Raw genomic sequence first — 27,522 nt, forward strand, 5'->3', positions numbered from 1 at the left:
ACCTCCGCTCTGCTGCTGGAGGGGCTGACTGACTGAATGGCTTTATCAAGACAAACCTATTCACTCATATAAACACATACTTTTATGTACTCCAGTGCTCATACACACAGGCATTCAGATAGACACTCAGTGGAACCCGAGTGGTGCAGCGGTCTAAGGCACAGCATCTCAGTGCTAGAGGAGTCACTACATACCCTGATTTGATCCCAGGCTGTATCACTACTGGCCATGATCGGGAGTCCCATAGGGCGGCGCACAATTGGCCCAGCGTCTGGCCGTGGTAGGCCGTCATTGTAAAATAAGAATTTGTTCTTAACTGACTTGCCTAGTTAAATAAAGGTTAATTAAAAAAATAAAAGACACATATTAACAATCAATCATACTATATGCACCATGTACTATCCCTCATTCATAGCCATATACAGAAGGAGATACATACTGTGTATTATGTACAGTTGAAGTCGGAAGTTTACATACACCTTAGCCAAATACATTTAAACTCAGTTTTTCACAATAACCTGAAATTAAATCTTAGTAAAAAATCCCTCTTAGGTCAGTTAGGATCACCACTTTATTTTAAGAATGTGAAATGTCAGAATAATAGTAGAGAGAATGATTTATTTCAGCTTTTATTTCTTTTATCACATTCCCAGTGGGTCAGAAGTTTACATACACTCAATTATTATTTGGTAGCATTGCCTTTAAATTGTTTAACTTGGGTCAAATGTTTCGGGTAGCCTTCCACAAGCTTCCCACAATAAGTTGGGTGAATTTTGGCCCATTCCTCCTGACAGAGCTGATGTAACTGAGTCAGATTTGTAGGCCTCCTTGCTCGCACACGCCTTTTCAGTTCTGCCCACACATTTTCTATGGGATTGAGGTCAGGGCTTTGTGATGGCCACTCCAATACCTTGACTTTGTTGTCCTTAAGCCATTTTGCCACAACTTTGGAAGTATGCTTGGGGTCATTGTCCATTTGGAAGACCCATTTGCGACCAAGCTTTAACTTCCTGACTGATGTCTTGAGATGTTGCTTCAATATATCCACATAAATTTCCTGCCTCATGATGCCATCTATTTTGTGAAGTTCACCAGTCCCTCATGCAGCAAAGCACCCCCACAACATGATGCTGCCACCCCCGTGCTTCACGGTTGGGATGGTGTTCTTCAGCTTGCAAGCCTCCCCCTTTTTCCTCCAAACATAACAATGGCTTTTTTATGGGTGTTTTGGAGCAGTGGCTTCTTCCTTGCTGAGCGGCCTTTCAGGTTATGTCAATATAGGACTCGTTTTACTGTGGATATAGACACTTTTGTACTGGTTTCCTCCAGCATCTTCACAAGGTCCTTTGCTGCTGTTCTGGGATTGATTTGCACTTTGGGATTGATTTGCACTTTGAACCAAAGTACGTTCATCTCTAGGAGACAGAATGCGTCTCCTTCCTGAGCGGTATGACGGCTGCGTGGTCCCATGGTGTTTATACTTGCGTACTATTGTTTGTACAGATGAACGTGGTACCTTCAGGCGTTTGGAAATTGCTCCCAAGGATGAACCAGACTTGTAGAGGCCTCTTGGCTGATTTCTTTTGATTTTCCCATGGTGTCAAGCAAAGAGGCACTGAGTTTGAAGGTAGGCCTTGAAATACATCCACAGCTACACCTCCAATTGGCTCAAATGATGTCAATTAGCCTATCAGAAGCTTCTAAAGCCATGATATCATTTTCTGGAATTTTCCAAGCTGTTTAAAGGCACAGTCACCTTAGTGTATGTAAACTTCTGACCCACTGAAATTGTGATACAGTGAATTATAAGTGAAATAATCTGTCTGTAAACAATTGTTGGAAAAATTACTTGTGTCATGCACAAAGTAGATGTCCTAACCGACTTGCCAAAACTATAGTTTGTTAACAAGAAATGTGTGGAGTGGTTGAAAAACGACTTTTAATGTCTCCAACCTAAGTGTATGTAAACTTCCCACTTCAACTGTCGGTATACATTGTCATGCATTCACACAGGTCTGTCACCGCAACTCTTGGCCTGACCATAATTCAGAAGAAGAAGAAACAAGGCATAATAGATTATGGATAAAGTAGAATCACAGTAGATTCACATGAATCACAGTAGAATCATAATAGATTCACATGAATCACATAATCCCAGCCTCTCCAGCTCCAGTAGGCACAAGGATGAGCCTGTCTGTGAATATGAACCAGGGCCATGGTGATAGTATCTGCAACTTTTCAGCAGGCAGTCTGGCATGGCGGCCCTGGCGGGGAGGGGAGGACAGGCAGGGGAGAATGAAGCAAAGCCTTTGAGGACAGAAGAGATACCTGTACAGTGAGGTATCTGTGCAAACTGTGTATGAGTGGTAGGATTAACCCCAGCAGTTAAATGAAGCCTGTCTAAAGCACTTCTCCTGGCAGCATCCCAATTGGCAACCTAGTCCTATATATTGTGTACTACTTTTGACCAGGGCCCAAAGGAAACCCTTATCGGGCTCTGGTCTGGTAGTGTACCATGTAGGGAGTAGGTTGGCATTTGGGATGCAGCCTGGCTTTAAAATACTCTGTTGAAGGGAGAACCCTTCCATTTCCCTTCCCCTGCCTCAACCCCACCTGGATGGCAGCCAAGAGGGTGAATAAGATGACAAGTAATCTGGTTGAAGATATGGCATTGTTTACAGTGACGGACAGAAGAAATCTTCCTCTTCTTTCCCTGATGTCTCGTCTTTTACTCTCTCTCTTCATCTCTCTCTCGCCCTCTCTCTCTTTGTCTCTCTCTCTCTCACACACACTCTCGTCTCTCCAAAGCAGGAGAAGAGAAGTGAGGAGAGTTGATGAGTTGTAGTGAAGGGCCCAGAGTTTTCCCTGGTCAGGTCACATGGTCAGCAGGAAACACTCCTAGCACTAGTGATGTGTACGGTACTGACATTTTGTGGTTAGAAATCTTGGAAATAAAACCACAAGCTATGCTATGACAAATAATGTTCCCATGGAACTGGAAAAATCAAGACTGTTGAAGGTAACATCTTTCCATCCAATAAAACATATTTATTTACAGTATATTTTCCAAATCAGGGATGGAAAGAGGAAAAGTGTTACAGTGCTCTATGTGCGTTCTCCTCAAAGAATGTTTGTGTCTCTTACGAAACGTATTTTCTCTCCCTCCCACCTTTTCAATTCAGTTCACTAATTCTCTCCCTCCCACCTTTTCAATTCAGTTCACTAATTCTCTCCCTCCCACCTTTTCAATTCAGTTCACTAATTCTCTCCCTCCCACCTTTTCAATTCAGTTCACTAATTCTCTCCCTCCCACCTTTTCAATTCAGTTCACTAATTCTCTCCCTCCCACCTTTTCTCCCTTGTCTCTCTTCCTCTTTTTTCACCCCTCCTTTTCTCTCTTTCTCACTGTCTTCCCCTTTGCTCTCCCTCTTTCTCTCTCTCCCTCCCTTCTTGTCTCCCTCTTCCTCTATTTTGACTCCTCCTTGTTTCTCTATCCTTCCCCTCTCAATCCCCCCTCTCTTTCCTCACACCTCTGTCTCTTCTGTATCTCTTCACCATCCACAGGGAGCCAAAGCCTGTTTCCTGCGAGACATCCCCTTCTCAGCCATCTACTTCCCCTGCTATGCGCACGTCAAGGCCTACATGAGTGATGAGGATGGGAGGATTGGACCAGGCAAGCTGCTGTTTTCAGGGGCCATAGCAGGTAAGATACCATGTGGTTCAGACCCAGGGTCTTTTGAGAATTGTCTGTCTCTCTGCCTGGTTCCCTCTTTCTGTCGGTCTCTCCCTCTCTCTCTGTATCTGTCTCGATCTCTCATTTGCTCGGCCTATATGATAAAGTATATATACACATCCAAAAACTTCAGGACAAATGATAATACAAAAAATACAACGTTTTTCAACCATATTGGTCAATGACGATAAGAAGATGACGATTCAGAGGAAAGAAACAATACTGTTAAAACGTCACTATCACAAGCTTAATAAGGAACCATTCTTGGGAAAGCAGAAAACCATGCATGAGTGTCCCTGGTTATTGGTGAGCCACCACATGGACCCCGGGCCAGACCCAAGGCCCCGGCTCCATCCCTCTAACCTCCATCCCTCTATTCTTCCTTTCCCCCATCCATCCATCTAACCCTCCATCCTCCATCCCTCCAGCCTCCATCCCCCTAACCATCCCAACTTCCTGGCTCTAGGCCTAGGGCCCCAGTAGCCGCCGGCGACCGCAGGCTCAATCGTGGTCATCCCTATTTAGAGTGCTCAGTGATTGGCTGGGGTTTGGAGCTGAGCGCTGAGGGAGAAGACAGAGCCCAGAGAGAGAGCCCGCCTGCCTGCCTGCCAGCCAGCCAGCCAGCCAGCCAGCCAGCCAACAGAGTCAGGATGGGATGACTTTCCACTGCTAACATATAGGAACTGGCAGCCTGAGCTGTGTCCCTACATAGTGTGTTATTTTTGACCAGGGCCCATAGGGTCCAATGTCTCTCTCTCTCTGGACCCATAAGGCTCTGGTCAAAAGTACAGAATAGGGTGTTAGTTGAGACACTACCTGTATGTTAGGAGTGAGGTGCTGAGGGAGGTGAGGATGGGAGCTGTGTCGGCCATAAACAGATCTTACTCTCACAATACTGGCAACCCGGAGGAAAGACATCCAACAGTTTTGATCCACAGTCTTACAGGTCTCTTTCTCCTCTTCGTACACGAAAATATGATCTGGAGCAAGTGTGTAGGCTTAATATTTTTTATTTGAGTGGGTTTGTCTTAAAGAAAACAGTGTATAAAAAGGCGAGCGCGGAAGCCAAGTCAGGGTGGTTTGGAACGTCACAAGAAAAGGATAAATATTTATTTTGAATCCTGAGGGATAATGTTGGTCAGTACTGTAGTTCTGCTCTTCAGCACTGAGTGAGCAGCGAGCACGGCGCTTCATGGAAACTCATAGAAATCTAAAAAGACATTCCTACTCCCAATTTTCCCCCTCCCTCTTATTTTGGTCATTCCCTCAACCGGGTCCAAGAGCTATGGTTTACAAACCTGAAATGCAGTTTATGATTTTGCATTTGCTCATAGCATTTATCACTCCTTTCTACATTTATCAGCAGTTAAGCTTTTTTGGCAATTAGCGCTTAACAGTCGGCGCAGGAAATTGAGTTACACGCTCAGTTTGGGTGGCATTATTTGCCAAGCAGACCCCCTGATCCCAGAACACACTGCAGCGCTGGTCATCTCCTCCTGCTCTCTCTCCCTCTCTCTTTCTTGCTCTCTCTATCTCTCCCTCTTTCTCTCTTGCTCTCCCTCTTTCTCGCTCTCTCTCTTTCTCCCCCTCTTTCTCTCTCTCTCTCTCTCTATGCCTCTTTCTCGCTCGCTCTCTCTTATTCCCTCTCCCTCCCTCGTTCTCTCTCTCCCTCTCTCTCTCTCTCTCTTTCTATGGCTGGAGACAAATATGGTTTCTACTGAGGTAGCTTTGAGAGAGAGATTTAAGACTGCTCTCCATTCCTCTCCTCTCCTGTGAAGGACATCAGTGCAGGTGGTCTCTTCAGCTCTCACAGTGGCAGTGAGTGAGTTGATCAGTGGTTGAATTGAATGGCTCGTTTAGACTGAAGACGTGCAGCTAGAAGTCTGTGTGACTGGTTGGTGAAGGGGCCGGTGATGGTAATGACCGTGCATGGAGATCGAAAGCAGCCATTGATGATTGAGGCCATTCATAGCTGAAGTGGCTGGAGAGGGCTGCCCGCATGGGGCCCCCAGTCACCAGTCACCGACACACGGGCCACCTTGTGGGTCCTTCTCATTACTAGGTATTGTCTGTCCCTCCAATCTGAGAGGGGAAACCATGAACGTCCAATGCATTTTTTCTGATCGTAAATCACCTTCTGTAAGAAGGATCACTGGTCCTCATTCAGATGACTGAAATTCAACTACGAATGAATTCTGTTTTGAAAGAGGCACAAAAGCCACGGGTGGAAATTCATAGAGTTAGATGATTACCTTAGTATAACCCAACAGTAGTAATGTATTCATTCAGATTCAGCAGTGATAGTGATGCAGGGTAGCATAACCACTACATTCACATCCAGTACTAATATCAATCAGTCAATCTAACTTTATTTATAGAGCTCATTTCTCACAGGGGATGCATTTCAAAGTGCTTAACAAATATAATAGTAAAAGGTGCGTTAATAGGTGATAAGTACTGAATCAGATGACTGCTGAGTGAGGCGCTCTCTCCTTAGGCATGCCCGCGGCCTCCCTGGTGACCCCGGCCGACGTGATCAAGACCAGGCTTCAAGTGGCGGCCCGTGCCGGCCAGACCACGTACACCGGTCTCGCTGACTGCTTCTGGAAGATTCTGAAGGAGGAGGGACCACGGGCCTTCTGGAAAGGAGCGGGAGGTATCACCACGTTTTTAGTAATATATGATGACGACGAATGATACAAATTACATATTTAGTTTATTTATCTGTTATATATCTGTTAACACCTTTTTCAGCTGTATTGTTATCTAGAAAGGTCCACTGATGTGGCGTGATTATGTAGATTGGTTTAGGTCTTATTTGACTGTGTGATTGTTTTTAATAACCATATTCCACTATTATGTTACAGTGTACCATGGTAATCTCTAGCTAACTTGCAACCGTTTTTAACCCTTCATACAACAAATTGTTTAGTTTGAAATCCAGAACCTGTTTTGTGCAAAAATGTAACTTCTTGTACTATGTGTTTGGCATGATAAGGAGTGACAAGAAGTGGAATGTTAACACAAACAGACTGGTACCCAGGCTACAGTGGTGTAATAGTGAAACTGTTATTGAGCTTTGTCGTTTCTCCCTTTACTATAGCCCGAGTGTTCCGGTCCTCGCCCCAATTTGGGGTCACCCTGGTGACCTATGAACTCCTGCAGAGGTGGTTCTACATTGACTTTGGCGGACAGTAAGTCAGAACTCCTCCCTCTCCTAATCTTAAACTGAATGAAATTATCCTTGTATCAAGGCTCAGGACAAGACCCAGATGCAGACAGATTCGAAGTAACAAAAGTTTATTACAGAAACAGGGGGGCAGGCAAACAACATGTCAAGGGCAGGCAGAGGTCAGTAGTCCAGAGCAGAGTCTGATAAGGTACAGAATGGCAGGCAGGCTCAGGGTCAGAGCAGGCAGAGGTCAGCAATCCAGGGTGGTGTGACAAGGTACAGAACGGCAGGCAGGCTCAGGGTCAGCGCAGGCAGAATGGTCAAAAACCAGGAAAGCTAGAAAATAGGAAATTAAGAAAGACAGGCGCACGGGAAAAACGCTGGTAGGTTTGACGAAACAAAACGAACTGGCAACAGGCAAACAGAGAACACAGGTATAAATACACTGGCGATAATGAGGAAGATGGGCGACACCTGGAGGGGGGTGGAGACAAGCACAAAGACAGGTGAAACAGATCAGGGTGTGACACGTGGCCCGTATTCATAAAGTATCTCAGCATAGGGCTGAGCTAGGGTCCGGTCCCCCCCGTCCATATAATCTTATTCATTACTATTTAAAAACTGGTCCTATATCAGCACTCCTTCTCTGAGACACTTCATGAATAAGGGTCCTGATGTCTCATATCAAATTTTAAATTAAATAAAATTAGTCACATGTGCCGATTACAACGGGTGTAGACCTTAAAGTGAAATGATTACTTACGAGCCCCTAACCAACAATGCAGTTTAAAAAAATACAGATTAGAATAAGAAATAAAAGTAACAAATAATTAAAGAGCAGCAGTAAAATAACAATAGCGAGACTATATACAGGGGGCTACCGGTACAGAGTCCATGTGCGGGGGCACTGGTTAGTTGAAGTAACATGTACATGTAGGTAGAGTTATTAAAGTAGAGTTATTAAAGACTATGCATAGATGAGAACAATAGAGAGTAGTAGCGGTGTAAAAGAGGGGACGGGGGGGACAATGTAAATAGTCTGGGTAGCCATTTCATTAGGTGTTCAGGAGTCTTATGGCTTGGGGGTAGCTGTTTAGAAGCTTCTTGGACCTAAACTTGCTGCTCCGGTACCGCTTGCCGTGTGGTAGCAGAGTGAACAGTCTATGACTAGGGTGGCTGGAATCTTTGACAATTTTTAGGGCCTTCCTCTGACACTGCCTGGTATAGAGGTCCTGGATGGCAGGAAGCTTGGCCCCAGTGATGTATTGGGCCGTTCGCACTACCCTCTGTAGTGCCTTGAGGTCAGAGGCCGAGCAGTTGGCATACCAGGCAGTGATGCAACCAGTCAGGATGCTCTCGATGGTGCAACTGTAGAACTTTTTGAGGATCTGCAACTGTAGAACTTTTTGAGGGAGAGGTTGTTGTCCTGGCACCACACGGCCAAGTCTCTGACCTCCTCCCTACAGGCTGTCTCGTTGTTGTCGGTGATCAGGCCTACCACTGTTGTGTCATTGGCAAACTTAATAATGGTGTTGGAGTCGTGCCTGGCTGTGCAGTCATGAGTGAACAGGGAGTAGAGGGGACTGAGCACACATCCCTGAGGGGCCCCTGTGTTGAGGATCAGCATGGCAGATGTGTAGTTACCTACCCTTACCACCAGGGGACGGCCCGTCAGGAAGTCCAGGATCCAGTTGCAGAGGGAGGTGTTTAGTCCCAGGGTCCTTAGCTTATTGATGAGCTTTGAGGGCACTATGGTGTTGAACGCTGAGCTGTAGTCAATGAATAGCATTCTCACATAGGTGTTCCTATTGTCCAGGTGGGAAAGGGCTGTGTGGAGTGCAATAAAGATTGCATCATCTGTGGATCTGTTGGGGCGGTATGCAAATTGTAGTTGGTCTAGGGTTTCTGGGATGATGGTGTTGATGTGAGCCATGACCAGCCTTTCGAAGCACTTCATGGCTACAGATGTGAGTGCTACGGGTCGGTAGTCATTTAGGCAGGTTACCTTAGTGGTCTGCTTAACCTCTATGGGCTAGGTGGGACGCAAGCGTCCCACCCGTGGTGCACTCCATCAACAGCAGGTGCATTTCAAGAGCGGCAAATTTGAATCCAAATAAATGTCAAAATTCAAATTTTTCAAACATACAACTATTTTACACCCTTTGAAAGATAAACATCTCCTTAATCTAACCACGTTTTACGATTTCAAAAAGGTTTTACGGCGAAAGCATAAATTTAGAGTATGTTAGGACAGTACATTTACAAGAGTTGTGTGTAATGTTGTGCCAATTCAAAGACAGGCGTCACCAAAACCATAAAATCAGCTAAAATTATGCACTAACCTTTTACAATCTCCAACAGATGACACTCCTAGGACATTGTGTTAGACAATGCATGCATTTTTAGTTCTATCAAGTTCATATTTATATCCAAAAACAGCGTTTTACTGTGGCGTTGATGTTCAGGAAATCGTTTCCCTCCAATAACCGGCATTCAAGTCAGCACCACAAATTAAATAATTAAAATTAGAAAACATTGGTAAAATATTATATTGTCATTTAAAGAATTATAGATTTACATCTCTTGAACGCAATCAACTTGCCAGATTTAAAAATAACCTTACTGGGAAATCACACTTTGCAATAATCTGAGCACTGCGCCCAGAAAAATACGCGTTGCGATACAGACTAGCCGCCATGTTGGGGAGATCTAAAATCGAAAATACTATGTAAATAATCCATTACCTTTGATTCTCTTCATCAGATGTCACTTCCAAGTATCACAGGTCCATAACGAATGTAGTTTTTTTCAAAAAAGCTCATCATTTATGTCCAAAAATCTCCGTCTTGTTAGCACATGATCTAAGCCCGCCGGACTTCACTTCATGAACGAGGGGAAAAAATATATTTACGTTCGTTCAAACATGTCAAACGTTGTATAGCATAAATCATTAGGGCCTTTTTTAACCAGAACATGAATAATATTCAAGGTGGACGAATGCATTCTCTTTTATAACGTATTGGAACGAGGGTACCCAACATGAACTCGCGCGCCAGGTGTCTAATGGGCCATCATCGTTCCATGGCTCTTGTTCGGTCAGATCTCCCTCCAGAAGACTCAAAACACTTTGTAAAGGCTGGTGACATCTAGTGGAAGCAATAGGAAGTGCCAAAATATTCCTCAGCCCCTGTGTTTTTCAATGGCATAGGTTTAAAGGTAATACAACACATCAGGTATCCACTTCCTGTCAGAAAATGTCTCAGGGTTTTGCCTGCCAAATGAGTTCTGTTATACTCACAGACACCATTCAAACAGTTTTAGAAACTTTAGGGTGTTTTCTATCCATATATAATAAGTATATGCATATTCTAGTTACTGGGTAGGATTAGTAACCAGATTAAATCGGGTACATTTTTTTATCCAGCCGCGCAAATACTGCCCCCTAGCCCTAACAGGTTAAAACATGTTGGTATTACAGACTCGGACAGGGAGAGGTTGAAAATGTCAGTGAAGACACTTGTCAGTTGGTCAGCACATCCTCGCAATACACGTCCTGGTAATCCGTCTGGCACTGCGGCCTTGTGAATGTTGACCTGTTTAAAGGTCTTACTAACATCGGCTGCGGAGAGCGTGATCACACAGTCTTCCAGAACAGCTGGTGCTCTCATGCATGTTTCAGTGTTATTTGCCTCGAAGCGAGCATAGAAGTAGTTTAGCTCGTCTGGTAGGCTTGTGTCACTGGGAAGCTCTCGGCTGTGCTTCCCTTTGTAGTCTGTAATGGTTTGCAAGCCCTGCCACATCCGACGAGCGTCAGAGCCGGTGTTGTATGATTTGATCTTAGTCCTGTATTGACACTTTGCCAGTTTGATGATTCGTCGAAGGGCATAGCAGGATTTCTTATAAGCTTCCTGGTTAGAGTCCCGCTCCTTGAAGCGGCAGCTCCAGCCTTTATCTCAGTGCGGATGTTGCCTATAATCCATGGCTTCTGGTTGGGGTATGTACGTACAGTCACTGTGGGGAAGACGTCATCGATGCACTTATTGATGAAGCCAATGACTGATGTGGTGTACTCCTCAATGCCATCGGAGGAATCCCGGAAAATATTCCAGTCTGTGCTGGCAAAACAGTCCTGTAGCTTAGCATCTGCTTCATCTGACCACTTTTTTATTGATCTAATCACTGGTGCTTCCTGCTTTAATTTTTGCTTGTAAGCAGGAATCAGGAGGATAGAATTATGGTCAGATTTGCCAAATGGAGGGCGAGAGAGACCTTTGTATGCGTGGAGTAAAGGTGGTCCAGAATTGTTTTCCCTCTGGTTGCACATTTAACATGCTGATCGAAATTTGGTAAAACAGATTTAAGTTTCCCTGCATTAAAGTCCCCAGCTACTAGGAGCACCTCCTCTGGGTGAGCATTTTCTTGTTTGCTTATGACAGAATACAGCTCATTCAGTGCTGTCTTAGTGCCAGCCTCTGACTGTGGTGGTATGTAAACAACTACGAAAAATACAGATGAAAACTCTAGGTAGGTAGTGTGGTCTACAGTTTATCATGAGATACTCTACCTCCGGCGAGCAATAACTCGAGACTTCCTTAGATATCATGCACCAGCTGTTATTTACAAAAATACATAGTTCGCAGCCCCTTGTCTTATCAGGCGCCGGTGTTCTATCCTGCCGGTGCAGTGTAACCAGCCAGCTGTATGTTGATAGTGTCGTCGTTCAGCCATGTCTCTGTTTTTATTTTTATTTTATTTCACCTTTATTTAACCAGGTAGGCTAGTTGAGAACAGGTTCTCATTTACAACTACGACCTGGCCAAGATAAAGCAAAGCGGTTCGACACATACAACAACACAGAGTTACACATGGAATAAACAAACATACAGTCAATAAATACAATAGAGAAAGTCTATATACAGTGTGTGCAAATGAGGTAGGATACGGGGGGTGAGGCAATAAACAGGCCATAGTGGCGAAATTATTACAGTATGGCAAATTAAACACAGGGGTGATAGATGTGCAGAAGATGAGTGTGCAAGTATCGGTACTGGGGTGCAAAGGAGCAAAATAAATAAAATAAATAACAATATGGTGATGAGGTAGTTGGATGGGCTATTTACAGATGGGCTATGTACAGGTGCAGTGATCTGTGAGCTGCTCTGACAGCTGGTGCTTAAAGCTAGTGAGGGAGATATGAGTCTCCAGCTTCATTGATTTTTGCAGTTCGTTCCAGTCATTGGCAGCAGAGAACTGGAAGGAAAGGCAGCCGAAGTAGGAATTGGCTTTGGGGGTGACCAGTGAAATATACCTGCTGGAGCGCGTGCTGCGGGTTGGTGCTGCTATGGTGACCAGTGACCTGAGATAAGGCAGGGCTTTACCTAGCAACGACTTATAGATGACCTGGAGCCAGTGGGTTTGGCGACGGATATGAAGCGAGGGCCAGCCAACGAGAGCATACAGGTCGCAGTGGTGGGTAGTATATGGGGTTTTGGTGACAAAACGGATGGCACTATGATAGACTGCATCCAATTTGCTGAGTAGAGTGTTGTAGGCTATTTTGTAAATGACATCGCCGAAGTCAAGGATCGGTAGGATAGTCAGTTTTACTAGGGTATGTTTGGCAGCATGAGTGAAGGATGCTTTGTTACGAAATAGAAAGCCGATTCTAGATTTAATTTTGGATTGGAGATGCTTAATGTGAGTCTGGAAGGAGAGTTTACTGTCTAACCAGACATCTAGGTATTTGTAGTTGTCCACATATTCTAAGTCAGAACCGTCCAGATTAGTGATGCTGGACGGGTGGATAGGTGTGGGCAGCGATCGGTTGAAGAGCATGCATTTAGTTTTGCTTGCATTTAAGAGCAGTTGGAGGCCACGGAAGGAGAGTTGTATGGCATTGAAGCTCGTCTGGATATTAGTTAACACAGAGTCCAAAGAAGGACCAGATATACTGAATGGTGTCTTCTGCGTAGAGGTGGATCAGAGAATCACCAGCAGCAAGAGCGACATCATTGATATATACAGAATAAAGAGTCGGCCCGAGGATTGAACCCTGTGGCACCGCCATGGAGACTGCCAGAGGTCCGGACAACAGGCCCTTCGATTTGACACACTGAACTCTGCCAGAGAAGTAGTTGGTGAACCAGGCGAGGCAGTCATTTGAGAAACCAAGGCTGTTGAGTCTGCCGATAAGAATGTGGTGATTGACAGAGTCGAAAGCCTTGGCCAGGTCGATGAATACAGCTGCACAGTATTGTCTCTTATCGATGGCGGTTATGATATTGTTTAGGACCTTGAGCGTGGCTGAGGTGCACCCATGACCAGCTCGGAAACCAGATTGCATAGCGGAGAAGGTACGGTGGGATTCGAAATGGTCGGTGATCTGTTTGTTAACCTCTCTGGTATCATTGGGACGCTAGCGTCCCACCTCGACAACAGCCAGTGAAATTGCAGGGCGCCAAATTCAAACAACAGAAATCCCATAATTAAAATTCCTCAAACATACAAGTATTATACACCATTTTAAAGATAAACTTCTTGTTAATCCAACCACAGTGTCCGATTTCAAAAAGGCTTTACGGCGAAAGCACACAATACGATTATGTTAGGACAGCGCCTAGCCACAAGAAACCATACAGACATTTTCCAACCAAGGAGAGGACTCACAAAAGTCAGAAATAGCGATTAAATGAATCACTAACCTTTGATGATCTTCATCTGGTGGCACTCCCAGGACTCCATGTTAAACAATAAATGTTTGTTTTGTTCGATAAAGTCCCTTTTTATGTCCAAAGACCTCCGTTTAAATTGGCGCGTTATGTTCAGTAATGCATTGTCTCAAATAACATCTGGTGAAATTGCAGAGAGCCAAATGAAATTACAGAAATACTCATCATAAACATTGATGAAAGATACAAGTGTTATACATAGGATTACAGATAAATGTCTTGTTAATCCAGCCGCTGTGTCAGATTTAAAAAAGTCTTTACGGCGAAAGCACACCATGCGATTATGTTAGGACAGCGCCTAGTCACAAAACACCATACAGACATTTTCCAGCCAAGGAGAGGACTCACAAAAGTCAGAAATAGCGATTAAATTAATCACTTACCTTTGATGATCTTCATCTGGTGGCACTCCCAGGACTCCATGTTACACAATAAATGTTTGTTTTGTTCGATAATGTCCCTCTTTATGTCCAAAAACCTTCGTTTTGTTGGTGCGTTTAGTTCAGTAATCCAAAGGCACAAAGCGCGCTCTCAACATCCAGACAAAAAGTCAAAAAAGTACAATAAAAGTTAGTAGAAACATGTCAAACGATGTTTAAAATCAATCCTCAGGTTGTTTTTGTCATAAATAATCAATAATAGTTCAACCGAACAAAAGCTTCGTCAATAGAAAAGGAGAAACAAGAAAGGCGCACTCCCGATCACGTGCTGGACTCATGTCTGGAAATTTCCACTGCCCACTCATTGAAAGTGCTGTATCTCCCTCATTTTTCAGAGTAAAAGCCTGAAACAATGCCTAAAGACTGGCCACACGTAAAAGAAGCCATAAAGATCGTGAACTGGGTCCTAAGTCTTTGTATGGTGGATAGGCTTTCAATGGAAAAACAGCCTTTCAAAATAATAGTACTTCCTGGATGGATTTTCCTCAGGTTTTCGCCTTTCATATCAGTTCTGTTATACTCACATACATTATTTTAACAGTTTTTGAAACTTTAGAGTGTTTTCTATCCAAATCTAAATTATATGCATATCCTAGCTTCTGGGCCTGAGTAGCAGGCACTTTAATTTGGGCACGCTTTTCATCCAAAATTCCGAATGCTGCCCCCTACCCTAGTGAAGTTAACTTGGCTTTCGAAGACATTAGGATAGATATAGGTCTGTAGCAGTTTGGGTCTAGAGGGTCTAGAGTGTCTCCCCCTTTGAAGAGGGGGATGACTGCGGCAGCTTTCCAATCTTTGGGGATCTCAGACGATACGAAAGAGAGGTTGAACAAGCTAGTAATAGGGGTTGCAACAATTTCGGCTGATAATTTTAGGAAGAGAGGGTCCAGATTGTCTAGTCCTGCTGATTTGTAGGGGTCCAGATTTTGCAGCTCTTTCAGAACATCAGCTATCTGGATTTGGGTGAATGAGAAATGGAGGAGGCTTGGGCAAGTTGCAGTGAGGAGTGCAGGGCTGTTGACCAGGGTAGGGGTAGCCAGGTGGAAAGCATGGCCAGTCGTAGAAAAATGCTTATTGAAATTCTCAATTATCGCGGATTTATCGGTGGTGACAGTGTTTCCTAGCCTCAGTGCAGTGGGCAGCTGGGAGGAGGTGCTCTTATTCTCCATGGACTTTACAGTGTCCCAGAACTTTTTGGAGTTAGTGCTACAGGATGCAAATTTCTGTTTGAAAAAGCTAGCCTTTGCTCTCCTAACTGCCTGTGTATATGGGTTCCTATCTTCCCTGAAAAGTTGCATATCACGGGGGCTATTCGATGCTAATACAGTACGCCACTGGATGTTTTTGTGCTGGTCAAGGGCAGTCAGGTCTGGAGTGAACCAAGGGCTATATCTGTTCCTGGTTCTACATTTATTGAATGGGGCATGCTTATTTAAGATGGTGAGGAAAGCACTTTAAAAGAATAACCAGGCATCCTCTACTGACAGAATGAGGTCAGTGTCCTTCCAGGATACCCGGGCCAGGTCGATTAGAAAGGCGTGCTCGCTGAAGTGTTTTAGGGAGCGTTTGACAGTGATGAGGGGTGGTCGCTTGACCGCAGACCCATTACGGATGCAGACAATTAGGCAATGATCACTGAGATCCTGGTTGAAGACAGCAGAGGTGTATATCATTTGGAAAGAAAATGGTATCAGTATATTTCCTTTTCCGGGAGAAGAGATCAAGAGATTACACAGAGGGGAAACTGAATTTCCAAACGTACAAATTTCTGTTTTACTAGGGGGTGAGAGCTGTGTGTGCTGTGATGCAGACTATTACTGCACAGTAGTAGGTATTTTAGGATGAGCTATGTGGAAAATGTGGGGTCAGCCTCGAAACCTTAATGACTTGGAGAAGATCTGCAAAGAGGAGTGGGACAAAATCCCTCCTGAGATCTGTGCAAACCTGGTGGCCAACTACAAGAAACGTCTGACCTCTGTGATTGCCAACAAGGGTTTTGCCACCAAGTACTAAGTCATGTTTTACAGAGGGGTCAAATACTTATTTCCCTCATTAAAATGCAAATCATTTTATAACATTTTTGACATGCGTTTTCCTGGATATTTTTGTTGTTGTTATTCTGTCTCTCACTGTTCAAATAAACCTACCATTAAAATTATAGACTGATCATTTCTTTGTCAGTGGGCAAACGTACAAAATCAGCAGGGGATCAAATACTTTTTTCCCCCACTGTACATACATACAGGTTTTGGTGAGGTGCGGGGGGCTGCCACACTAGGTGCCTGGGGAGCTGTTGTTGTGGGGGGTTTAGTGCCTTGCTCAAGGGCACAATGGCATATAGGATTTGATAACGCTTCCCTAACCGCCGACTCAGAACATGAGGCATTAGTCTCAAGGTGCAGGGCTAGTGATGGCTGTTCAACAGTCTGATGGCCTGGTGATACAAGCTGCTTCTCAGTCTCTCGGTCCCAGCTCTGATGCACCTGTAAGTGTCTTACCACACGATAAGACTGAGAAATACAGAAACGCAAATGTCATAGAAACGTCCAGTCAGGATTGATAGCTTCTACTGACAGCTGCTGTGTTATACAAAATGATGGTAATTTGTAGCACCACTTTTCTACCAACCTTTCAACAGAGGGAGAGAGCTGTGTAGTTTCACAAAGAACACCATAGGACTCTGGTCAGAAGCAGTGCACTATATAGAGAATAGGTTGCCATTTGGGACACAGACCATTATTTGGTGGGATGGACGTAACATTTCCTAAACTACAGGGCTACAGAGTGTGAAGCAGTGCAGAGAGAATCACTTTGACTTGGGATCTTTCTCTTTTCAGCTTTTTGGGGTAGAAATGAGCTCATTTTCCCTGGAGGAGCAAATTGGTCACTCTTTAGAATGCACTAATGTTCCATTGACCAATAAGAGACAGAGACAGGAGGGTAAAGGGGGAGACTGTTAGGACAAGCATCACCAAATACATTCCATTCACTATTATACTGTACATATAGTGGTACTGACAAAATGTTGTCAATACTTTATACTGTACATATAGTGGTACTGACAAAATGTTGTCAATACTTTATACTGTACATATAGTGGTACTGACAAAATGTTGTCAATACTTTATACTGTACATATAGTGGTACTGACAAAATGTTGTCAATACTTTATACTGTACATATAGTGGTACTGACAAAATGTTGTCAATACTTTATACTGTACATATAGTGGTACTGACAAAATGTTGTCAATACTTTATACTGTACATATAGTGGTACTGACAGAATGTTGTCAATACTTTATACTGTACATATAGTGGTACTGACAGAATGTTGTCAATACTTTATACTGTACATATAGTGGTACTGACAGAATGGTAAATACTTTATACTGTACATTTAGGTGGTACTGACAGAATGGTAAATACTTTATACTGTACATATAGTGGTACTGACAGAATGGTCAATACTTTATACTGTACATATAGTGGTACTGACAGAATGGTCAATACTTTATACTGTACATATAGTGGTACTAACAGAATGGTCAATACTTTATACTGTACATATAGTGATATTGACAGAATGTTGTCAATACTTTGGGGCTCTTCCAGAAAGCAGGATCAATGTGTTAAAGAATATTAAGGATATTATAGTCAGTTAACAGAAATATAGACTTGAAATTGGCATGGTATAATTGACTCCACCACCAACAACTCTTACTTACTAAACCAGGAAATCAAGAGATCCAGTATATTGGACTATTTACAGCCCTTTGGAAAGTCAGAACAACTTCCATTTAGTATGCAAAACCCTATGTACTCTAAATATCCAATGTGCATACTGTGTTGTCTTCACAGACTTTGTTCAATGTGAATACAGTACAGCTGGATGGTATAGTGTGGGTTTGAAATATGTTCCCTGTCCGTATTGGAAAGATATCACTGAAGGGAGTATGAAACCATTGTGGGATATTCCTTTATTTCTGGTTTGTGTGCTTTGGGAAAAAATAGCCCTCTCGCCCAGTCTTAATATTCGATTAAGATGTTTATTTTTTGTGGTGGACAATGTTTAATATAAAATCTCTTGCCTCTCTCTCCTCTTGTCCCTTCCACTTTCTGTTTCTCTTTTTTCGGTCCCTCTCCCCGTTCTCCTTCCCTTTCTGTCTCTCCCTCTCTTCCCCCTTTCTCCTCCCTCCCGTTTTCTCTCATCCTCCCTCCCTCCCGCTCTCCTCGTCCCTCCCTGACCCTCCCCCCTCCCGCTCTCCTCGTCCTTCCCCGCTCTCTCTCCACACCACAGAAAGCCGTCTGGTTCGGAGCCGACTCCCAAGTCTCGGATCAGCCTGCCGGCGCCCAGCCCCGACCACATCGGAGGTTTCAGGTTGGCCGTGGCCACGTTCGCTGGCACCGAGAGCAAATTTGGACTCCACCTCCCAAGATACAACGTTCAAGTAACCCCCCCATCCAAGAAGGACGCCCCTTGAATTGAACCCCCTCTGCCCACACGTAGGGGGCAGAATAGAGCACACGTGCAATCATTACACCCTCTCCCTCCCACCCCCACCCAGTCAAGCACTTGGAATATTCCACCCGAAAGAGAAGCACATTGTGAGTAGTATGATTTGCCTCTCTAGGCTTAAAAGATAAATATGTATCTGTTTTAGTTGATGAGAACTTTTTTTAAACCTATTATGATCTTCTGGAATGTACCTTTCTACATCATGGATAGAAACACAAAAACGTTGTTCTAGCTTCTGTTTTAGTCTTAGCTACCCGTAAAGATTACTTTTTGAGTCAGTCTTATTGTGAAGATCAAGTGATATCTGCAGGACTGACAATGTGTGTCTAGAGTAGTGTTCCAGTTTGTCTTTTCATACAGTAATATGCATAGTAGCGGAGGGGCTGGCCATGACTTGAATTAGACCTGGACTGCTTCCTTTCATTTCATCATCACTAAGGCCGGGACTCATTCAAAAGTGCGTAGTCAACATGTGCATTGCACTTGCTTTTAAAGGTCATTTCCACTTGAGCCGACGTACCGTATTTACCAAGGCCATCTCTTTAAAAGACACTTGACAGTTCAATGTGCTCATCTACAACGTGCCTTTGATTGAATCTCGGTCTAACCAGCACTTTATATGATGGTGCTTTTACTGTCTTCCACCTGAGAGTCTGATAGATACCAAACAGAATGAGTCCTATCCGCAGGATGGGGATAGTAGCACAAGTACGCACATCTGAATGACGGTTCTACTGTACATCTGAATGACGGTTCTACTGTACATATGAGAACGCAACAGACACATCCGAATGACAGTTCTAATGTACATATGAATGACGGTTCTACTGTACATATGAGAACGCAACAGACACATCTGAATGACGGTTCTACTGTACATATGAATGACGGTTCTACTGTACATATGAGAACGGAACAGAGAGACACATTTACATATTGATACAGTTCACCAAGTGGCGTTTTAGATACTGAGAAGAAACTAATAATCTTGATCTTGAACTTCATTTGCGAGAAAACAAAAGTTTGACCAATCAAAACGCTTGAATGTAATATACTGTTCACTATTACCACCACTTGCACAAGGTATTACTACTACACCTACTATGGTATTGTAGTGACTGTCTGTTATCCTAAGTTGTCTCAGATCAAACTGGGCTGTGTGTTGTATACATTTCTATTTAAAGAATCATCAGGGTACAAAAGAGCAGGGGGAGAGAGTAGAGAGATGTGGGGTATTCCAGAAAGCAGGATTATGAAACTATCCAGTTAACTTTGATAAACAACCACATATTATTTTCTGGTTGATTAAGAACACTACATTTGTATACTGGTTGTTGTTGCCGAGTCAATTATATCTTGTCAATTTGAAGGGCTCTATTCAGTCCATATCACAGAAGTTCAACTTTAAAGCGTGATTCACAATTAAAGGCAATGTTCTTGCGGTCACAGCGACTGCATTCACCGTAAACGCTGCGTATGTCGGCCCTATCACAAATGACCTTTACATTTCTAGTGCGAAATCTGTAACACTTCAGCAATACAGACTGAACAGAGCCCTAAGTCTATAATTCTCAAAATATCTCATTATTTTAAGCAATGTTGGACAGTTAGCTGGCTAACTTATTTATCCAGCTTCCTGGAACAGCCCAGTGGTGTCACGGAAGACGTCCGTATTTAAACTTGTACAGTACAGGAGAGAAGTAGAATATGGTGTGATAATTGTGCCTTACTGTATGTATGGCAGCAATATGTATATGTACTAATGAAATTAAACGTTAGTGAACAAAGTGTGTGTGCATGTGTTCTTTGACAAGGTGGTATGTTATGGTGCGACAAGTCAGAGAAAAGCTTGACCCCTGGCACTGGAGACGAGGACAGAATCACAGCAGGCAACTTGTGACACTATCATTACAGTAGCTAAACAACAACAAGTAAACAAACGAACAGTTCTTCAGCCATGATTTATTGGCGGATATCACGATAGACAGCGGCTTACAATATGTCTCTTTTGTTCATTACAGTTCACGTAGCACTTTACACAAAATAATGTGCTAAACCAGAATTTGTTGCTTAGGCCTGTAGCCATTGAACAATGCAATAACCCTCACATACGTACAGTTGAAGTCGAAAGTTTACATACACTTAGGATGAAGTCATTAAAACTCATTTTTCAACCACTCCACAAATGTCTTGTTAACAAACTATAGTTTTGGCAAGTCGGTTAGGACATCTACTTTGTGCATGACACAAGCATTTTTGCCAACAATTGTTTACAGACCAGATTATTTCACTTATAATTCACTGTATCACAATTCCAGTGGGTCAGAAGTTTACATACACTAAGTTGACTGTGCCTTTAAACAGCTTGGAAAATTCCAGAAAATGATATCATGGCTTTAGAAGCTTCTGTTAGGCTAATTGACATAATTTGAGTCAATTGGAGGTGTACCTGTGGATGTATTTCAAGGCATACCTTCAAACTCAGTGCCTCTTTGCTTGACATCATGGGAAAATCAAAAGAAATCAGCCAAGACCTCAGAAAGAAAAATGTACACCTCCACAAGTCTGGTTCATCCTTGGGAGCAATTTCCAAATGCCTGAAGATACCACGTTCATCTGTACAAACAATAGTACGCAAGTATAAACACCATGAGACCACACAGCCGTCATACCGCTCAGGAAGGAGACGCGTTCTGTCTCCTAGAGATTAATGTACTTTGGTGCGAAAAGTGCAAATCAATCCCAGAACAACAGCAAAGGACCTTGTGAAGATGCTGGAGGAAACCGGTACAAAAGTATCTATATCCACAGTAAAACGAGTCCTATATTGACATAATCTGAAAGGCCGCCCAGCAAGGAAGAAGCCACTGCTCCAAAACCGCAATAAAAAAGCCAGACTACGGTTTGCAACTGCACATGGGGACAAAGATCGTACTTTTTGGAGAAATGTCCTCTGGTCTGATGAAACAAAAATAGAACTGTTTGGCCATAATGACCATCGTTATGTTTGGAGGAAAAAGGGGGAGGCTTGCAAGCCAAAGAACCCCTCCCAACCGTGAAGCACGGGGGTGACAGCATCATGTTGTGGGGGTGCTTTGCTGCAGGAGGGACTGGTGCACTTCACAAAATAGATGGCATCATGAGGATGTAAAATTATGTGGATATATTGAAGCAACATCTCAAGACATCAGTCAGGAAGTTAAAGCTTGGTCGCAAATGGGTCTTCCAAATGGACAATGACCCCAAGCATACTTCCAAAGTTGTGGCAAAATGGCTTAAGGACAACAAAGTCAAGGTATTGGAGTGGCCATCACAAAGCCCTGACCTCAATCCTATAGAAAATGTGTGGGCAGAACTGAAAAAAAGTGTGCGAGCAAGGAGGCCTACAAACCTGACTCAGTTACACCAGCTCTGTCAGGAGGAATGGGCCAAAATTCCCCCAACTTATTGTGGGAAGCTTGTGGAAGGCTACCCAAAACGTTTGACTCAAGTTAAACAATTTGAAGGCAATGCTATCAAATACTAATTGAGTGTATGTAAACTTCTGACCCACTGGGAATGTGATGAAAGAAATAAAAGCTGAAATAAATCATTCTCTTTACTATTATTCTGACATTTCACATTCTTAAAATAAAGTGGTGATCCTAACTGACCTAAAACAGGGAATTTTTACTTGGATTAAATGTCAGGAATTGTGAAAAACTGAGTTTAAATGTATTTGGCTAAGGTGTATGTAAACTTCTGACTTCAACTGTACATTATAGTCCTATAACAATGACATAAAGCAGTTACATACATCCACAACATATGCTGACATGTCTAGGAAGCTGTATGAATCCGTAAATGTGTTGCATGCATGCATGCAGGGGGTTGGGTACAGAGAAAAGCACAACAAAACCACTGTGAACATGAGACTTTTGAAACATGACAATATAGAGCTCTATAGGCCCAGTCTAACAGTTCTCACTGCAAGTTTCATAGGGCTTCACAACTGTAGTAGGACCTATGATTTGATATGGAGTTCATTTAGGTTATAAGCAATACCTCTGAATGACAACTGACCACATCAATTAAATAAATCAATCAATTAATAAAATGAAAAGAAGCTAGATGTTCTCTAGTTAGTCTTATACAACTAACGTACATTAACATAAATTACTACAAAATAAATCCCCCCCAAAAACAGTGACGCAAATAGAGTAGAGAAGGTCCTAGCCTGGACATACAGCTGTTAAGTAGCTGTCACAGAGACTGAAGGGGCGGGGTCTAGAACACATGCTGCTGCTTAGATAGGTTTGTGGAATGATGTCATAAAGGTGTAAGAACAAAGCCTTCTGATAGGCTGGATCCCCTAGTGATCTTCCCACTGTGCCTGTCGACGCTTGGATGGTGATCCCATTGGATCCCACGGTAAGTGATCCATCCAATCCTATGGCGTCAGTTCCACAGGCCCTTCCTCCTCCCTGTCGGCCCGGTTGGCTTTGAGCTCCATCAGGGTGTCGGTGAAGTGTGCCCAGTCCTCACTGTGGGGCACTGCCAGCTGAGAGGAAACACAGAGAGAAAAACAATGTATCCACTCACACTGGTATCCATACCCCCAATGGTATTTCATATACTAAGGATTATGTTTTAATCAATTACTGAGTCTTTGTCAAAATCAGATTGGCTGGTTTAGCCTCATGAGCAAATACAGTCCAGTATATGTACGGTTGTGTCTATGTTCTACCCTCAAGGAAAGAGGACACCACAAATAATACTTCTGGAGCTTTTAGTTGAAGCTTCATGCTGATCTAGTTAATCGTCAAGTGACGATCGTCGTTACACACTCATATCTATGTTTCATTCGTTACAAGTTCTATGTGACTGACTTCTCGTAACGTGTCATGGCGGAGCACTGCGGTGAAAGTAAAATGAGAAGCCCGCTTGGTTAGTTGCCGTGGCTGCCACCCAGGCTGTCACATACAGTTACCACTCTGCAGGCTATAATTAACCAGCAATAAGGAGGTGGGAGGGGACCGCGACCAAGCAGGGCCCGGTTGCATAAAACAAAGTTAATTTCCCCCTTAACGTTTCCTTAAATTTAACTCCGTTACACAAAACATTTTAAGGTGAACTTCCCCCTTAAATTAAGTGAAAAAGTTAAGAGTGCCCATGAAGTCCCTTACCTGCATCATTCAGTATGGATATCAATGTAAACAGCATTTGTGGAGGTGAATGTTACTTTCATCTGCTCTGGTTAGCTTCAAAAGGAAAACATCAACCAGCTAGGTAGCTACTTAGCTAAACAATGGAAGGAGCACAATCCATGGCTCCAAAGCTAGCTAGTTAGCTATATCAACTCTAAGCTAGCTTGACTTACTAGAAAGTAATTTAAACAAGTTGAGAAAAACGTAACTATAAGAAACGTGGTTTATCATCTTCTGAAGCAATTTGGTTATCCTGTCTTGATTGTAGAAGTTCTATTTTGCAATCTAACAAAATTAAAGCGATCTCTTTGAGGAGACTTTAGCCAGTAAATGAGGCCATCTCCATGGTAACCAGATACTATTTTTGCTATACAGTTGGGGTCGGAAATTTACATAAACTTAGATTGGAGTAATTAAAACTCGTTTTTCAATCACTCCACACATTTCTTGTTAACAAACTATAGTTTTGGCAAGTCAGTTAGGACATCTACTTTGTGCATGACAAGTAATTTTTCCAACAATTGTTTACAGACAGATTATTTCACTTATAATTCACTGTATCACAATTCCAGTGGATCAGAAGTTTACGTACACTAAGTTGACTGTGCCTTTAAACAGCTTGGAAAATTCCAGAAAATGATATCATGGCTTTAGAAGCTTCTGATAGGCTAATGGACATCTTTGAGTCAGTTGGAGGTGTACCTGTGGATGTATTTCAAGGCCTACCTTCAAACTCAGTGCCTCTTTGCTTGACATCATGGGAAATCAGGCAAGACCTCAGAAAGAAAATTGTACACCACAAGTCTGGTTCATCTTAGGGAGCAATTTCCAAACACCTGAAGGTACCACGCTCATCTGTACAAACAATAGTAAGCAAGTATAAACACCATGGGACCACGCAGCCGTCATACCGCTCAGGAAGGAGACGCGTTCTGTCTCCTAGAGATGAACGTACTTTGGTGCAAAAAGTGCAAATCAATCCCAGAACAACAGCAAAGGACCTTGTGAAGGTGCTGGAGGAAACAGGTACAAAAGTATCTATATCCACAGTAAAACGAGTCCTATATCAACATAACCTGAAAGGCCGCTCAGCACGGAAGAAGCCACTGCTCCAAAACCGCCAGAAAAAAAGCCAGACTACGGGTTGCAACTGCACATGGGGACGAAGATCGTACTTTTTGGAGAAATGTCCTCTGGTCTGATGAAACAAAAATGGAACTGTTTGGCCACAATGACCATCGTTATGTTTGGAGGAAAAAGGGGGAGGCTTGCAAGCTGCAGAACACCATCCCAACCGTGAAGCACGGGGGTGGCAGCATCACGTTGTGGGGGTGCTTTGATGCAGGAGGGACTGGTGCACTTCACAAAATAGATAGCATCATGAGGTAGGAAAATTATGTGGATATATTGAAGCAACATCTCAAGACATCAGTCAGGAAGTTAAAGCTTGGTTGCAAATGGGTCTTCCAAATGGACAATGACCCCAAGCATACTTCCAAAGTTGTGGCAAAATGGCTTAAGGACAACAAAGTCAAGGTATTGGAGTGGCCATCACAAAGCCCCGACCTCAAACCTATAGAAAATGTGTGGGCAGAACTGAAAAAAAGTGTGCGAGCAAGGAGGCCTACAAACCTGACTCAGTTACACCAGCTCTGTCAGGAGGAATGGGCCAAAATTCACCCAACTTATTGTGGGAAGCTTGTGGAAGGCTACCTGAAACGTTTGACCCAAGTTAAACAATTTGAAGGCAATGCTACCAAATACTAATTGACTGTATGTAAACTTCTGAACCACTGGGAATGTGATGAAAAAATAAAAGCTGAAATAAATCATTCTCCCTACTATTATTCTGACATTTAACATGATTAAAATAAAGTGGTGATCCTAACTGACCAAAGACGAGGAATTTTTATTAGGATTAAATGTCAGGAATTGTGAAAAACAGAGTTTAATTGTATTTGGCTAAGGTGTATGTAAACCTCTGACTTCAACTGTATGCCTTCAAACTACCGTAAAACCCCGTATGTACAGTGCATTCGGAAAGTATTCCTCATCAATCTTTTGGGGCGGTAGGTAGCCTGGTGGTTAGAGCGTTGGACTAGTAACCGAAAGGTTGCAAGATCGAATCCCTGAGCTGACAAGGTAAAAATCAATTGTTCTGCCCCTGAACAAGGCAGTTAACCCACTGTTCCTAGGACGTCATTGAAAATAAGAATTTGTTCTTAACTGACTTGCCTAGTGAAATAAAGGTACAAAAAAATAATAATCTACACACAATACCCCATAATGACAAAGCGAAAACGGGTTTTTAGACATTTCTGAAAATGTATTAAAAATAAAAAACAGAAATACCTTATTTACAAGAGTATTCGGACCCTCAGGGGCATCTGGTTTCCATTTATCATCCTTGAGATGTTTCTATGACTTGATTGGAGTCCACCTGTGGTAAATTCAATTGATTGGACATGATTTGGTAAGGCACACACCTGTCTATGTAACGTCCCACAGTGCATGTCAGAGCAAAAACCAAGCCACGAGGCCGAAGAAATTGTCCGTAGAGCTCCGAGACAGGAATGTGTCGAGGAACAGATCTGGAGAAAGGTACCAAAAAATGTCTGCAGCATTGAAGAACACAGTGGCCTCCATCATTCTTAAATGGAAGAAGTTTGTAACCACCAAGACTCTTCCTAGAGCTGCCCGCCCGGCCAAACTGAGCAATCGGGTGAGAAGGGCCTTGGTCAGGGTCAGGGAGGTGACCCGTTGGTCACTCTGACAGAACTCCAGAGTTCCTCTGTGAAGATGGGAGAACCTTCAAGAAAGACAACCATCTCTGCAACACTCCACCAATCAGGCCTTTATGGTAGAGTGGCCAGATTGAAGCCACTCCTTAGTAAAAGGCACACGACAGCCCGCTTGGAGTTTGCCAAAAGGCACCTAAAGACTCTTAGATCATGAGAAACAAGATTCTCTGGTCTGATGAAACCAAGATTGAACTCTTTGGCCTAAATGCCAAGCATCACGTCTGGAGGAAACCTGGCACCATCCCTACGGTGAAGCATGGTGGTGGAGCATCATGCTCGAGGGATATTTATTAGCGGCAGGGACTGGGAGACTTGTCAGGATCGAGGGAAAGATGAATGGAGCAAAGTACAGAGAGATCCTTTATGAAAACCTGCTCCAGAGCGCTGAGAACCTCAGACTGGGACGAAGGTTCACCTTCCAACTGGACAACGACCTTAAGCACACAGCCACGACAACGAAGGAGTGGCTTCGGGACAAGTCTCTGAATGTCCTTGAGTGGCCCAACCAGAGCACGGACTTGAAAATCGCTGGAGACCTGAAAATAGCTGTGTAGCGACGCTCCCCATCCAACCTGACAGCTTGAGAGGATCTGCAGAGAAGAATGGGAGAAGCTCCCCAAATGTAGGCATGCCAAACTTGTAGCGTCATATCCAAGAAGACTCGAGGCTGTAATCGCTGTCAAAGGTGCTTCAACAAAGTACTGAGTAAAGGGTCTGAATACTTATGTAAATGTGATATTTCAGTTTTTTTTTACACATTTGCTTCGTCATTATGGGGTATTGTTTGTAGATTGATGTGGGAAAAAAACAATTCAATCTATTTTAGAATAAGGCTGAAACGTAACAAAATGTGGAAAAAGTCAAGGGGCCTGAATACAAAGTACTGAGTAAATGGTCTGAATACTTATAATAAAAACCTGATATAACATTTATATAAGTACATT

At 43.2% G+C, this 27,522-nt stretch overlaps 2 protein-coding genes across 5 annotated transcripts in view; one reads left to right on the forward strand and one right to left on the reverse strand.

Moving 5' to 3' along the window:
• slc25a13 (solute carrier family 25 member 13) overlaps positions 1-20,379 on the forward strand; it is a 90,461-nt gene extending 70,082 nt beyond the window's left edge. The window contains exons 15-18 of the mRNA XM_082970223.1: positions 3,569-3,703; positions 6,231-6,389; positions 6,837-6,927; positions 18,373-20,379. Of these exons, the coding sequence (XP_082826349.1) occupies positions 3,569-3,703; positions 6,231-6,389; positions 6,837-6,927; positions 18,373-18,556 (569 nt within the window). The 3' untranslated portion in view covers positions 18,557-20,379. The remainder of the gene's footprint in view (positions 1-3,568; positions 3,704-6,230; positions 6,390-6,836; positions 6,928-18,372) is intronic.
• Positions 20,380-20,538: 159 nt separating this feature from the next.
• dync1i1a (dynein cytoplasmic 1 intermediate chain 1a) overlaps positions 20,539-27,522 on the reverse strand; it is a 129,920-nt gene continuing 122,936 nt past the window's right edge. For all 4 annotated transcript variants that reach the window (XM_045709257.2, XM_014178483.3, XM_045709256.2 and 1 more), the window contains one exon: positions 20,539-23,131. In XM_045709257.2, coding sequence (XP_045565213.1) covers positions 23,021-23,131 — 111 coding nt within the window. In that variant the 3' untranslated portion in view covers positions 20,539-23,020. The remainder of the gene's footprint in view (positions 23,132-27,522) is intronic.

This window comes from Salmo salar, chromosome 27 (genome assembly GCF_965601325.2).
Source record: "Salmo salar chromosome 27, fSalSal1, whole genome shotgun sequence".
Taxonomy (NCBI): domain Eukaryota; kingdom Metazoa; phylum Chordata; class Actinopteri; order Salmoniformes; family Salmonidae; genus Salmo; species Salmo salar.